The 14164-nt window shown below is 40.8% G+C and overlaps 1 protein-coding gene across 1 annotated transcript in view; it reads left to right on the top strand.

Moving 5' to 3' along the window:
- The window catches only part of MOCOS (molybdenum cofactor sulfurase), a 100275-nt gene that overhangs the window by 47312 nt on the left and 38799 nt on the right, over positions 1-14164 (top strand). Inside the window, exons 10-12 of the mRNA XM_043996713.1 lie at positions 2908-2989; positions 8567-8691; positions 12369-12474. Coding sequence (XP_043852648.1) covers positions 2908-2989; positions 8567-8691; positions 12369-12474 — 313 coding nt within the window. The remainder of the gene's footprint in view (positions 1-2907; positions 2990-8566; positions 8692-12368; positions 12475-14164) is intronic.

Below are 14164 nucleotides of genomic sequence, written 5' to 3'. Positions count from 1 at the left end.
ACAGTGAATAGACATTGGAGAAGTTCTGATGGATATACCAAAAAATACACAAGAGTAAAAGAATTTTTCAGTTGGGAGTGAGGTAAAATCTCAGCTCAAATCAGGAGAGAGGAAATAATTTCATTAAAGGGAGTCCACTCTCTGGGGCTATGGGATCAGAAGTCCAGGGACATCATGGAGGCTGCCTTTGCTCCTGATCTGTAGCTCTAGAGCTCTAGTCTACCATTCAGAGTCCATGCTTTTCCTGCCTCTTTTCTCTCTTCCCCCTCTGCCTTGACTATCTTCCCTTTCTCTATTCTTCTCTCTCTTCCTTTTCCTTCTCCTCTCTATCCTTCTTTCTCCCCCTCTTCTTCTATCTTCCCCCTCCTTTTCTTTTTCTCTTTTCCTCTTTCTCTCTCTCCCTTCCTTCCTCCCTCCTTTCTCTCTTCCCCCTCTGCCTTGACTATCTTCCCTTCCTCTATTCTCTCTATGCCTCTTTCTTCCCCTCTTCTTCTATATTTCCTTCCTCCTCCTCTTTCTCCCCACCTCTTTCTCCCCTTTCCTCTCTCCCCTCTCCACTGTCCCTTCTTTCCTCTTTCCTTCTCTCCCTCCCTCTCTCCTTTCTCACTCTTCTTTCCCCTCCCCCAAAAGTGTGTCTGAAAGCCTTGTTCCTTGCATAGGCCCATAACATTGCATTCAGCCTTCTCTCAGCCAGTCAGGAATTGTTTCCCTCCATGGGAAGCACAGAGCTATCCCTCTGACCATCTAAACTGAGCAGGAGTGGGATTTATACTTGGTAATATTACTCAGAATATTCTCAGAATTTCTTGCTCTTAAGAAGGGGTAAAAAACATACAACTTCTCTTAACTTCTTAATCCCACTATTTCTGCTGACATAGTTTTGCCTTTTAAGAGGCACATGGCTCTCAGAGGACTAAAACAGATGTTGTCACTTCGTGAGTTTCAGGCTTTGGGTTAGTAGGGGCATAGGATCATAGATTTAGACCTGAAAAGGTCCACAGAGGCCTTGTAATCCAGCTTCCTTATTTTCTATATGAGAAAACTGAGACAAGACATAAAGTGTCTTGTGTGGGTCACAAGTGGAAGTCAGAAGACTTCCTCCACCCAGAAATGCCTGAAGTCCCAATAAGAAGACAGAGTCCTGTACCATGGGACCAAATGACAGGTGATGACACCAGTAAATTGCATAAATTTGTACAAGAGCTACTTTTTATCTTTCTGACATAGCCACTAACCCCAGAAGCCAAAGTACTCTGACTCTAAAGTTGTCTTTTTTTTTTAAAGAAATCCAATTTTATTTTATTTTCAGTTCCAAATCTCTTCCTCCCACCTTCCCCTCTGTTTAACATTCTTTCTACTGTTCTATGTAACCCCTTATCAGAAGTAACAGGGAGGGGCAGCTAGGTGGTGCAGTGGATAGAGCACTGGCCCTGGAGTCAGGAGGACCTGAGTTCAAATCTGACCTCAGACACTTGACACTAGCTGTGTGATCCTGGGCAAGTCACTTAACCCCAATTGCCTCACCAAAAAAAAAAAGAAGTAACAGGGAGAGTTTATCTGCTGAGAGTAATAATGATTCATATCTGTATAATGCTTTGAAGAGGCAGCATGATGTAATGGGTAGGGAACCAACCTGGAAGCCAGGAAGACTTAAATTCAAGTCTAAACCTGCATACTGGTTGTGTGACTTTGGATATGTCACTTAATTTCTTAGTGCTTATGGGTTCTAAATTTCAGAGAAGGTGCTGACCTACATTTGGTAGAAGGAATTTCCTCACCTACAAGTTTGTTACACTAATGAAATCACAGTTCTAGTCCCTGTCTCCATAAATACTTTAACAAACTTTCTTAACAATTCACTTTTTTTTTTTGGTGAGGCAATTGGGGTTAAGTGACTTGCCCAGGGTCACACAGCTAGTAAGTGTTAAGTGTCGGAGACCAGATTTGAACTCAGGTACTCCTGAATCCAGGGCCAGTGCTCTGTCCACTGTACCACCTAGCTACCCCAACAATTCACCTTTAAAGTAGGGAATCTAAATATTATTATTTCCAATTTGTAGATAAGGAAATTGAGGTTCATGATTCATTTGTGGATACAACAAGTGTGAATTTGAACCCAGGGCAAGTGTATACATCTGCAGCCTAGTATAATAGAAAGAGTCCTGGTTGTGGTGTCCAAGGATCTGTTGAAGAAAAGATGGACCAAAAAATCTGTATTGTCAAGTCTGAAAACAAATGATCAAAAAGTCACAGTGGCCATGCAACTACTTGTTAATTCTAAAAACACCAAGGCTCCCATACAGGTCATCACAACCACAGTTAACTATAAGAAATAAAACAAAATAAGAACAAAATAAAACCAAAGATTTAACAATGGTCACAAGCAAAAAGCTTTCTTTATTCCATTGCAGGAGGGAAACCAGACACATGTGTTGGGGCCTCCTCTAGGAGGTCAAATATAAATTCATATAGCAGTGGCTACACAGTGAGGAGTAACAACAACAGTGAGATAAGTCTGATTCTTAGCATGGCTTCATGACCAGAACATGGGTTTTGCAGGTGCTTGTCCGAGCTCAGGGACCACCTGGGGCTGGTACGGAAACAATTCTGGGATTTTGCTGCAGTTGAGTTCATCCATAGGGAGAATGCAGAGGATTGTTGTTATGCCAATCAAGCTCAAGACACAGCTTGCTTGCTGGAAAACAGGGTGTCTCCTAATAGTAAAAAGAGAGGACTGAAAAGAAAGGGTTGTGTTGGCAGGGGGATCATGACACCATATAGCAAAAAGATCCCCAAGGCCCTGTCATGTACTTAGTACGAGCAACTGTCAGTTCAACTAAAGAATCTTCTAATTGCTTAGTTATACTTTTCGGGTATAATAATTGTCTTTAACCTTTATTCATGTAGGGATGGAACCTATAGATGTACCTCTAGATGAAAATAGTGGAGAAGAGTATCCAATTTGTCAGAGCAAAGTCTGTGCAGACAGGTAAGAATTAAAAAATGCAAATCTCTGATTTTGATTTCTTAGTGTATTATAAGTATTTAGATATCCTAGTGGTCCATAGTAGATATTAGGCAAATATGTTTTTCTATGATAATGATAAATTATTTACAATGTTTAACTTATAGTATTTAGAGAACTTACTGGTTTTCTCATCGATTACCAGCAAATGGGCAATGCTGTAGTTAGTGGCCACGTCAGAAAGATAAAAGATAGCTCTTGTGCAAATTTATGCGATTTTTAGGTTTCATCACCTGTCATTTGGTCCCATGGTGACGTCTTATTGTGACTTCAGGTATTTCTAGGTGGAGGAATGTTCTACAAGATTTATGAGGTTTTTGTCTTCAGGTCTGCTACTATTATATGTATTGCAGGTACACAAAAAGAGCAATATGGTAAGGTGCCTTTCCTACATACAGGAGAAACCTCAGCTGCCCATATAGACTATGAGAGTTCTAACTCATTTTTGACTTACCAATCTTGCTTTGCGCTTTTTAGTATTTTAATTTAATGCCTTCCCAGATTTATACTTGAGATTCTTTTAGCATTTAAACTGTTGAGAGGGATTCGAAGAATGGGGAAAAAAGAAAGGGGATGGCATTTGATTTTTCCTATGGTCTTGGGCTGGGGTCTATTAGATATTCTTATCTGTATATTCCCAGATTCAAGGATTCTACCCCTCCATACAAATGTTTATTATCTGTACAGTTATTGCTTCTTGGGTGTTTGGAACCTGAAGCTTCTTAGATAAGGTAGAAAATAGTAAAAAGAATAATAGTGTCATTATCTAGGGTCTGAGTACATGACAACTCTCTTGAGCCAATTTGCATGCTTTAAATTATGGGCGGCAGTAAATAGGTTGACAGCAGATAGGTGGTACAAAGGATAGAGTGCTGGGCCTGGAGTCAGGAAGACCATCTATCTGAATTCAAATTTGGCCTCAGACACTTACTAGCTATATGACCCTGGGCAAGTCACTTAACCCTGTTTGTCTCAGTTTCCTCATCTATAAAATGAGCTAGAGAAGTAGATGGCAGATCACTCCTGTATCTTTAATCTTTTTTTAGTGAGGCAATTGGGGTTAAATGACTTGCCCAGGGTCACACAGCTAGTAAGTGTTAAGTATCTGAGGTCGGATTTGAACTCAGGTCCTCCTGACTCCGGGGCCGGTGCTCTATTCACTGAGCCACCTAGCTGCCCCTAGATAGATTTTTTTTTAATTTTTTATTTTTTTTTAGTGAGGCAATTGGGGTTAAGTGACTTGCCCAAGGTCACACAGCTAGAAAGTGTCAAATGTCTGAGGCCGGATTTGAACTCAGGTACTCCTGACTCCAGGGCTGGTGCTCTATCCACTGTGCCACCTAGCTGCCCCTCTAGATAGATTTTTACAAGCTATATTTTCCAGCAGACCATATCTTCACAGATACAAAATTTATTGAAAAGTGTTTATTGATTGTAGATTACAGAAGAACATTTTATTCAGTAGAGCAAGATGAAGCCTTAAGGACTCTTCTCTAACAAGCGATCTTCCATGTATATGCTATAATCATACAAGATTCTTTGATAGATGCGACCACAGAGATTATTTTGTTCAGTGATCCTTTGATCATCAGCATCAAAAGGGGAATAAAACAAGAAGATATGTAGTCCTGCTTGCCTCCCAAAGACATCATCATTATGTCCTCTGTAGAGTTCAAATCAAAGAGAGATTCCCATAGATTATAAAGCCTTCCTGATATTCCTTTTGGTGGGTAACAGAATCATAATACCTGGTTATAGGATCATAAATTTAGCTTTGGAAGGAACCTGAATAAACGCTCTTACTTTATAGATGAGGAAACTGAGGCCCAGAGAGGTGAAGTGATTTGGCCCAAGGTCTCATAAGTGATAATAACTGGCCAAAGGACGATCCAAATCCAGGCCCTGTGACTCTAAATTCAGGGCTCTCTCTATTGTGCCATGCTGGATGACTTTGTATTCATAGTACCGAGTATCTAGTACTGATAGTAACTCTAGAATAGAATAAAACCTCCTCAGTGAGATCTACAACTATATTTTAAAATTCAATTTTATATTATTTTCATGAAGATCTGCATTTTCTCCCTCTTACCTCCTCAATCCTTCCTATTGAGAGCAAAATAACCCCACCCCAAACCCCTTATTATAAACACGCATAGTCACATAAAACAAATTTCTACATTAGCCACATCCAAAAAAAGGTCTGTCTGCTCCCTGAAGTCCATCACTTCTCTGTCAGAAAGTGGGTAGCATATTTCATCGTCAGTTCTCTGGAACAATGTTGGTCATTGTGTTGATCAGAATTCTGGTCTTCCAAAATTGTTTTTTTATTATTATAGTTAATTATAATATATTGTTATTGTATAAATTATTCTTCTGACTCTACTCACTTCACTCTGCTTTAGGTCATAAAACTCCAGTTTTCTCTGACACCAGACAGAACAATGATATTTAATCTAAAATTCACATCCTGAAATTGATTGTTTTTCCCTAGTTGATGGGTACTCTCACTTTCCAATTCTTTGTCACCACAAAAAGAACTGTTACAAATGTTTTTGCACATATATATCCTTTTCCTTTTTGTTTGGATGCCCACATCTATTGAAATAAGATTAGACCACAAAGGAAAATACAAATGTCCAGGCTAGTTTGTCTCTTGAGCTCCAGTCTCCAATCATTAAAAGCTTTCCCAACAAACTGGAATTCCCATAGATCTCTCAAACTTGACGTGTCCATAACAGAACTCATCTTTTCTTCAGTCTCTCCCTTCTGAACTTCCCAATTACTGAGTAGGGCATTGCCATCTCCCTAGTCATTCAGGTTTGCAGAGTCAATGTCATCCTCCACTCCTGGCTCTCCCTTGACCTGCATAGCCAATCCATCTCCAAATTTTGTTTCTACCTTTATAACATCTTTCATATCCAACCCCTTCTTTTCACTCACACAGCCACAACCCTCCTTCAGACCCTCATGACCTCTTGACTAGATTATTGCATTCGCCTTCTAATTGGTCTCCTTACCTCAGATCTTTCTCCTCTCTAGTCTGTACTCTGTTCATCTGCTAACATGATTTTCCCAAAGTTTAGATCTGTCTGTGTCATTCCTCACTCATTATTTACATGATAATAATATATAAATAAGAGATTATTAAATATAGTTGGATGGGCAGCCTATTCAGATAGCCTCTATGTATGCATGTACACATATACACCTATACATACACATGCACACACACATACACATATACACATACATATATATGAACATACACACACACACCTTAGACAAATACTGCAAATACATAAGGGACTAGAAGAATTCAGATCAGATTGCATTAGGAAAATTGATCTGTACATTTAGTGACCACAAGCTATTACTTTGCAAGCCATCTTTTTAATAGCAGTATTCTCGCAATGATGGCAAATGGCTGCAAATCATGTACTCACATGAGTACTCCACAATCTCTGGAGAACTGGAATCATGGGTAATCCACTGATATTTGGTAGCTGGATGATGAATGTAAGTAGGCTAAACCTACTTATTCATATTACTGAAGATTACTTGAGATCTGGAAATAGAATAAAAGATGTCTTGTAGGAAATGTATGATTGGAAAAGGAGAGGAAAATAGGCAGGTGGCCCAAGTGCAGCCCGTTATTCTTGGAATGTTGACAGGCCTAGAGAAATGTCTCCATTGTGTTGGGCTGGGCAAATCCTTTATAGGATTCCTAGCAAGACAAGGGCAGGATGTGGATGGATTGAAATGGATACAATTGGGAGCAGCACTCCCGTCAAGGAGCTCACAGAGCCACTGAATATTTTTTTTAGGCAATTGGGGTTAAGTGACTTGCCCAGGGTCACACAGCTAGTATGTGAGAGCCATTGAATTTTGAAATATAATTGAACATTAAAATTTTTTCTTCATTATTCTATGTATCTGCCTTCTAACAGTTGCAGTTCTGTGCATTGCACAGACTGAGAAATTATTGGACTGGATATTTTCAGAAGTTGTTCAGTAACACCTCAGATAACCACGTAGATAAAAGAGGGTAAGATGTTCTGTGTAAAAAAAAAAGTTAGTTGGGTGTTATCCTGTACTTCTGACAAAATTCCTTGTTAAAAATGGCCTCTACAGGCAATCTCTTAAAAGCCCACAAGCAAAGCAAAGCTACTGTGATGAAATAATGAGATTTAGCAGATACTCAAAGACCCACCTGGAGATTAATCTAGACTGATTGAATCAAGTGAGAGTGATTAGCCTACTTCAAGTTAACTGGATTGTAATCACACCTTGAGAACACCTTCAGAACCAATGGATTTGGATGACACCAACCAATCAGCTTGAAGCAGTGTGTAAGGACCGCCTCTGTTCCGGATTTATAAAAAGCTTCCACAATGAGTTTGCTGGAGAGAGTTTGTGACTGAAGCAGGCTTGTGGCAGAGGACTTGAGGAAGAACCACACCACACCACACCACACCACACCACACCACACCACACCACACCACACCACACCACACCACACCACACCACACCACACCACACCACACCACACCACACCACACCACACCACACCACACCACACCACACCACACCACACCACACCACACCACACCACACCACACCACACCACACCACACCACACCACACCACACCACACCACACCACACCACACCACACCACACCACACCACACCACACCACACCACACCACACCACACCACACCACACCACACCACACCACACCACACCACACCACACCTCTAGGCTAAATAGGCTTTTTTCTTAACTTTCTGAACTCCGTGGGAATATCTGTATGCTTTAATAAATGTTTAATGCCCAAGGACTGGTGCTAAAGCTTCTAATTTAAGGCGACCACAATTTAGATTTTAAACATCACACTACAAAAAGAAATCTCGTGTTGGCCTCGATTTTCCAGACCAAGGTTAGGTGTTTGGTTTTTTTTTTTTCTTAGTAGAAAAAGAAGTAAAGAGGATTTTAAGAACACCTGTGTTTGTAACTCTCAAATCACATGTTTAGGACATCGCATAACAAAACCTGGCAGTGTTTACCTATTTTTCAGAGACTTGCATGTATCTCCTCCTTTCTCTTCCCTCCTCAAAAAAGCAGGATCAAAAAACAAGTCAAAACTATGAATGACCTTAGGGCTTTTTCAAATACCAAGGCTGTAATTCTTATAAAGTGTGAAATTCTAAGCTTTGTGGCTTTTGATGGCCATAATTACATGTATAAAGCTTTCCAAAATGATTTCTAAAGCTTTATTTTCCTCCTGAAGGGTTCACACAAGCAGCAGCTTTTAAGTGTCTTATCAAAACTGTCAATTCTGGCTCTGCCTTTAAAAACCTTCATTCTCCCTCTGCCCCCACCCCATATGCTTCTGAGTGTTACTTAGAAGTTCCACTTAACCTAAGTGTTGGTTAACCAAGATTTTGTTGTCCTTGGATTTGATTATTAAAAGAAAATTGGGAGTGATTATAGATTATTGCTTAAAGAAAGACTAACAGTCTCTGTGCCTTTTTCTTTCCAGGGTAAATACTTATGATTGTGGGGGAAAAATTTCAGATTGGTTGTCAACATTTTTTGGTTGTCATTGTCGTTTGATCAAACAGAGTTCAAATTTCCAAAGAAGTGGAAATAAGAAACATAGAAAAGGTAAATGAATTTATCTTGGCTCTTGGAAAGTTGGGATGTTGGCCCTTACGCACATCAGGATTACATGTGGAGTTAATTTATGGGAAGATATATTCTTATATATAAAGCTGAGAGTCTACCATCTTTCATATTAGAAAGGAGAAATCACTGACCTATTGACATATTATTGGTTAGTGATTGTGTAATGGTAGACCGGCTATTTAAGAGGGTTTCAAGATTTGACTTCAACCTTTCTTTTCCAAGGTTCAGGTCTCAGACTTATGTAGAGCTTACTTAAAAAAGTTTTTTGATATAATGCAGGAATTTTCTTGTTCACCTAATAAATTATCAAGCACCAGGCTCCTGCCAGAATACATAGGTTTTAGTCTTGCCTCTGCCCCTTGGCAAATTGCTTAATCTTTCTGTGTTTTAGTTTTAGTTCCTTAATCTGTAAATGCATGGTGTTTGTAGGTACAAAAGAGACAGTATAGAATCATATCCTGATTCTGATCCTACCTGTGGAACTATAGGCAAGTCATTTAACTTTTCTGGGTCTCAGCTTCTTCATATATAAAATGAGGGGGTGGAATCAGATAGCCTTGAAGGTATTTTCCAATACTAGATCTCTGTCTATGTTTTCCAACCTATTCTTCGCTGTCCTTCCCTTATTCCCATCTTTGCACTGAGATCACAGAGTGATTTCACCCTGTGTTATTAGTTGTGTTGATTTAGTTGAATGGTATTATCGGGTACTTGGAACAGATTCTCTACATTCTCTTTCTCTCCAGAAGATGCTATTGCATGAGCTTGCAATTATTTTTATGCTTGTTTTCTTTTGTGGCAATTATTTCTCATGAGCACCGCAAGACAGAAGGATCAAATTTCCTATGAAATCTTATTTTTGTCTTTTGATTCATGATGAAAATAGCTCCACCACCTCTCTTATTTGCCTCTTCAAGGAGGACCTGTAAATCCACTTTCTAGTCAGCTCCAATTTCCCTTTGTCTTCAGGCCATATTTAAAGCATTTCCAGCTGCCAGAGCACAGTATTCCAGAACCCAAAGTACCCTCCACATTATGATGAAGCATAGACTTGGTGGGGGAGTCAGCGTGGTGCACTGGAGATAGCCATGAACTGGAAGTTATAGGACCCCAGATCCTGGCTTTGTCATTTTACTACTTGTGTCAACTAGGGGAAGTTGTTTAATTTCTACAGCCCTCCATTTCCTTATTTGTAAAAGGAGGGTTAGAGCACCTAAGTGGTACCGTAGTGCATAGAGTGTCGGCCCTGGAGTCAAGAGGACCCGAGTTCAAATTTGAGACCTCAGACACTTACTAGCTGTGTGACCCCAGGCAGGTCACTTTACCCTGTTTGACTCAGTTTCCTCATCTGTAAAATGAGCTGGGGAAAGAAATGGCAAACCCAAAGCCAGTATCATTGCCAAGAAAACCCCAAAGAGGAGTCATGGAGAGTTGGACATGACTTAAATGACTGAACAACAGCAAAAAGAGGGTTGTTGGATTTAGGTGAGTCTAAGATCCCTCCTAGTTCTAGCTCTATCATCCTCTCTCTCTTGAGGGTTAAGTAACTTGCCCAGGGTCACAGTGTCAAGTGTCTGAGATCAGATTTGAACTCAGGTCCTCCTGAATCCAGGGCTGATGCTTTATCCATTGTGCCACCTAGCTGCCCCATAGAATATATTTTTATACAAACCACATGCTTTACCTAACTGAAATTTGATTGACTTATCTCAAGGAATTTGTAAATCACGCCCCTAGGTCACTTTTAGCATGTTCTAAAGTTCCTATATTTGGGAGTTTTGGGCAGGTGGGGCTCATTAGCCTTGGCAGGCAACTCGCCTAGGGGAAGGAACCCTGATTTTAAACCTCTGCTGCCTTTCGGCTATACCCGTATATGGGAAAGGCTTCGGGAGTTAACCCTGAGGAAAAATCAGGAGTCAGAGTCCCTTAGGCAGTTGGATGCTGGACATCACATCCCTCTGGAAACTCCTGCAGCAGCACTGGTGCCAAACTGTACTGGCTTTGCCTTTCCTTTGGATCCACCAATGTCGTGGAAAGGGAAAACCTGCCACATGGGCAACAGCTTGTTTTCTAATTGATCCGCCCAGGCCAGTGCCCTGGAGAGGACACTCCAGCTACTCCTCATGGGGTAGATACACAAAGCCACACTGTGGCCTGTGGCTTTTCAAGGCGCTGATCCATGGTTGTCCGCCACTGGCGGAAGCCTACTATTACTAATATTTGGGAGTCACATGACACTTTTTCATACTTTCATAATTTAGGATTGTCTCTGCTCCCAACTGATCTGTTTAGCTTCTCTCAAGGTACCATAGCTGAACCCCAGCAACCAGACATTATCAAGTGGTGGTCAGCCCTTTGTAGCTATGATAAAGTGTGTATGATGAGTCAAGGACACTTAGTGAAGCCCTCAGCTCTGCACCAGACTGCTCTGAAAACAGAAGTAACTACAATACAATCTACTAATTTGCAGATGATTTGTTGTTTTTGACTTGTTCCAGTTGTGTCTGACTCTCCATGACCCCATTTGGGATTTACTTGGCAAAGACACTGGAGTGGTTGTCCATTTCCTTCTCCAGCTTATTTTACAGATAAGGAAACTGAGGCCAATGGGGTTAAGTGACCTGCCTGGGGGTCACATAGCTAGTAAGTGTCTGAGGTCTCAAATTTGAATTCAGCTCCTCCCCACTCCAGCACAGGAACTCCTTGTACTGTGCCACTGAACTGTCCTCTATATGTTAATGAAAAGAACACTAACTCTACTCAGGCTCCTTGGATTGGAATCCTGGCCTTTGATGCTTATTACCCGTGGGAACTCAGGCAAGTTATTTGATCTCTCTGAGCCTTAATTCCTTCATCTGAAAAATGTGGATAGTGGCAGGTGCACTAATCTTCCTCATGGAGACTTGAGGAAAGCATTTTGTAAATCTCTAAGTACTATGTAAATGTGAATTGTTATTATTATTAGCTGGAAACTCACCTGTCCCCAAACACATTAGCATGACCCTCCCATTGCAAAGCGTGTTTAGAGATGTTGAGTCTTCCTTTGGTGAACTTCATAAGGTGTGTTCAGACTAAGTCTAAGCTTCATAAGGGGTCACATGAAGTGATCGTGGCTGGGCAAAGGTATCTGGAAAGAGACCAGCAAATTCAACTAATTGGAAAAGGGAGGGGGAGTAAAGAATCATGGTGGTCACAAAGTTGAGGGTTAAGTTGACCAGGCCTAATGGCTGCAGCTTTAGGTAACGTTACTTCTGTGATGGGAGCACTACGTGAGGCACAGGAAGGAGATGATTTTCCCCTTGGCAAGTTTTTATTTTGTGGCAAAACTTCAGTATAGTATAGTATTGCTTGTTAATATTTATGACATGCTTTTAATGACAAAAGCGTATTATCTTTTTACCATAATTGTTTTGTTCTTCAATGTGTTTCATTCATTTTAAGGGGATTGTTCATAACATCATTATGGCTAGGCCTCCCAACTTTTTTCTAGCAGAATGTTTCTCTAGTTTGTTGAATGCAAATTACTGGGAAATAGGCTTCTTTTGCCAAAATCTGCTTTAAAGCACACCTTGCTGGAATGACTAGTTTCCTAAACAAGACATAGCATATTGTTACTTTTCACTGTAATGTTAAAATGCTGAATTGTTGCTTTTCAGATCCATCTCATGCCACAACACCCTCCCTTTCTTTGGTAAATGAAGCACAGTACCTCCTGATAAATAGAGCTAGTATTTTGGAACTTCATCAGCTGTTAAATGCAAGGTAAGAAATGCTCTCTTAAGAAGGGTCAGAGCCCTGAAAGCTGTTGGCAAAAGATGCTTATTTTGTAGAGAACCATTTCATAGCAGCTTCTGCTGCTCTCTGGGGTGGGCCTCCTGTTTCTTTCCAAATGTGGCTCACCCTTATTGGTATTCAACAAATTCAACAAATATTTACTAAATGCCTATTATGCGCAAAGCACTGCGCTAGTGAATTGGCAGCTCAGGGTGTGCTGTTTTCCCAAACACTTAGCAATAGATGTTCTCTAAGTTGGTAACTTTATGGCCACAGAGGAGAGAGGAAAGACAGCCCTCACATCTCATAAAACTTGCATATCAGAAGCCAAATGTATTGCGATGAAATTTGGGGGTTCAGTTGGTGCTTGATCACGAATGGGCTGGGGAACGTACTTGCTGAAATATAGGGCCTTGGAGCTTTACCAGGTAAAGCACGTTTCTCCAGATCTCTTTGGGTGGGTGGTGTCTCTGTTTCAGACTGGCTGCATTTCCCACTCGTGTAAATGCTAACAGCTTAGATGATGGTTCTGCAGACCTTGTATTATTTCCTAGGGATGGCACATGGGTAGCATTTCCTCTCATGGGCTGTGAAGTTCTTTTCCAAGATCTGTGTAAGGTTCATGGGGTCAAAGACCAAACTTAATATATAACTTCATAGCCCTACTTGAGACTTGATCTGTGAAGAAACATTCTTGTTTAGTGTTAAGGGTTAAAATTCTAGCTAAACTGTCTAAAATATCTAATGAGTGGTTGCCAATAAATTATAAGCTTTAGCAAGAGTTAGACTTTTAAGCATTTATTAAGGAGAATAAGAATTTGGTAAAGAGAGAGAAAGGCCTAGATTCCTATCTATTAAAGGGAGAGCACATTTCTAGCTCCACTCTCCACCAGAGTCCTCAGGAAAGAGAGCGAGAGCGAGCGCCAGTCTCTTCCTTCCTCCTCCCACCAGTAAATGTCACTTCCTGATGCCAAAGAAAAGACTCCTGGTCTTGCCCTCAAAGACCTTCATTTCATGGGCGGAACTCTTCTACAGTAAGTCTCCAGCAGGTGGCGTCATTCCAATCGTTACACTAGACACATGCCTCAGGTTGGGGAGGAGGGAGGAACATACAGGTGTTTCAGATGAACCCTTAGCTTCTTCCAATATGGCAGCAGGGACTGGATCATCTGTAGGAACTGAAGGTCCATGATGAATAAGAAACTAAATCCAATTCAATTTCACAAGCATTTTTAAGCCTGTATAGAATGTAGGACACTGCTAGATGCCGGAGGTAGAGAAGATTTAAAGGTTAGTTAAGATACGGTTCCTTCTCCAAAAGACCTTACAGAATTGCAAGAAGATTAGATACAATATAACAGGCAGTATTAAATTGTAAGCAGATTTGACAGGTGTAAAGCAGAATGGATGTAAGGTCTGAGGTCATCATTAATAATAGGGGAGATCAGGAAAGGCTTTAGGGATTTGGAGCCAGAGGACTAGGGTTTGCATCCTGGTGCTACTTCTTTTATTTTTTTTTTAATTTTTGCAGGGCAATGGGGGTTAAGTGACTTGCCCAGGGTCACACAGCTAGTAAGTGTCTGAGGCCGGACCTGAACTCAGGCACTCCTGAATCCAGGGCCGGTGCTCTATCCACTGCGCCACCTAGCTGCCCCCTGGTGCTACTTCTTAATTAATT

Source organism: Dromiciops gliroides, chromosome 1 (genome assembly GCF_019393635.1).
Source record: "Dromiciops gliroides isolate mDroGli1 chromosome 1, mDroGli1.pri, whole genome shotgun sequence".
NCBI lineage: Eukaryota > Metazoa > Chordata > Mammalia > Microbiotheria > Microbiotheriidae > Dromiciops > Dromiciops gliroides.
Note: the sequence above shows the minus strand (reverse complement) of the source record. Positions and strands in the feature narration are given on the sequence as shown.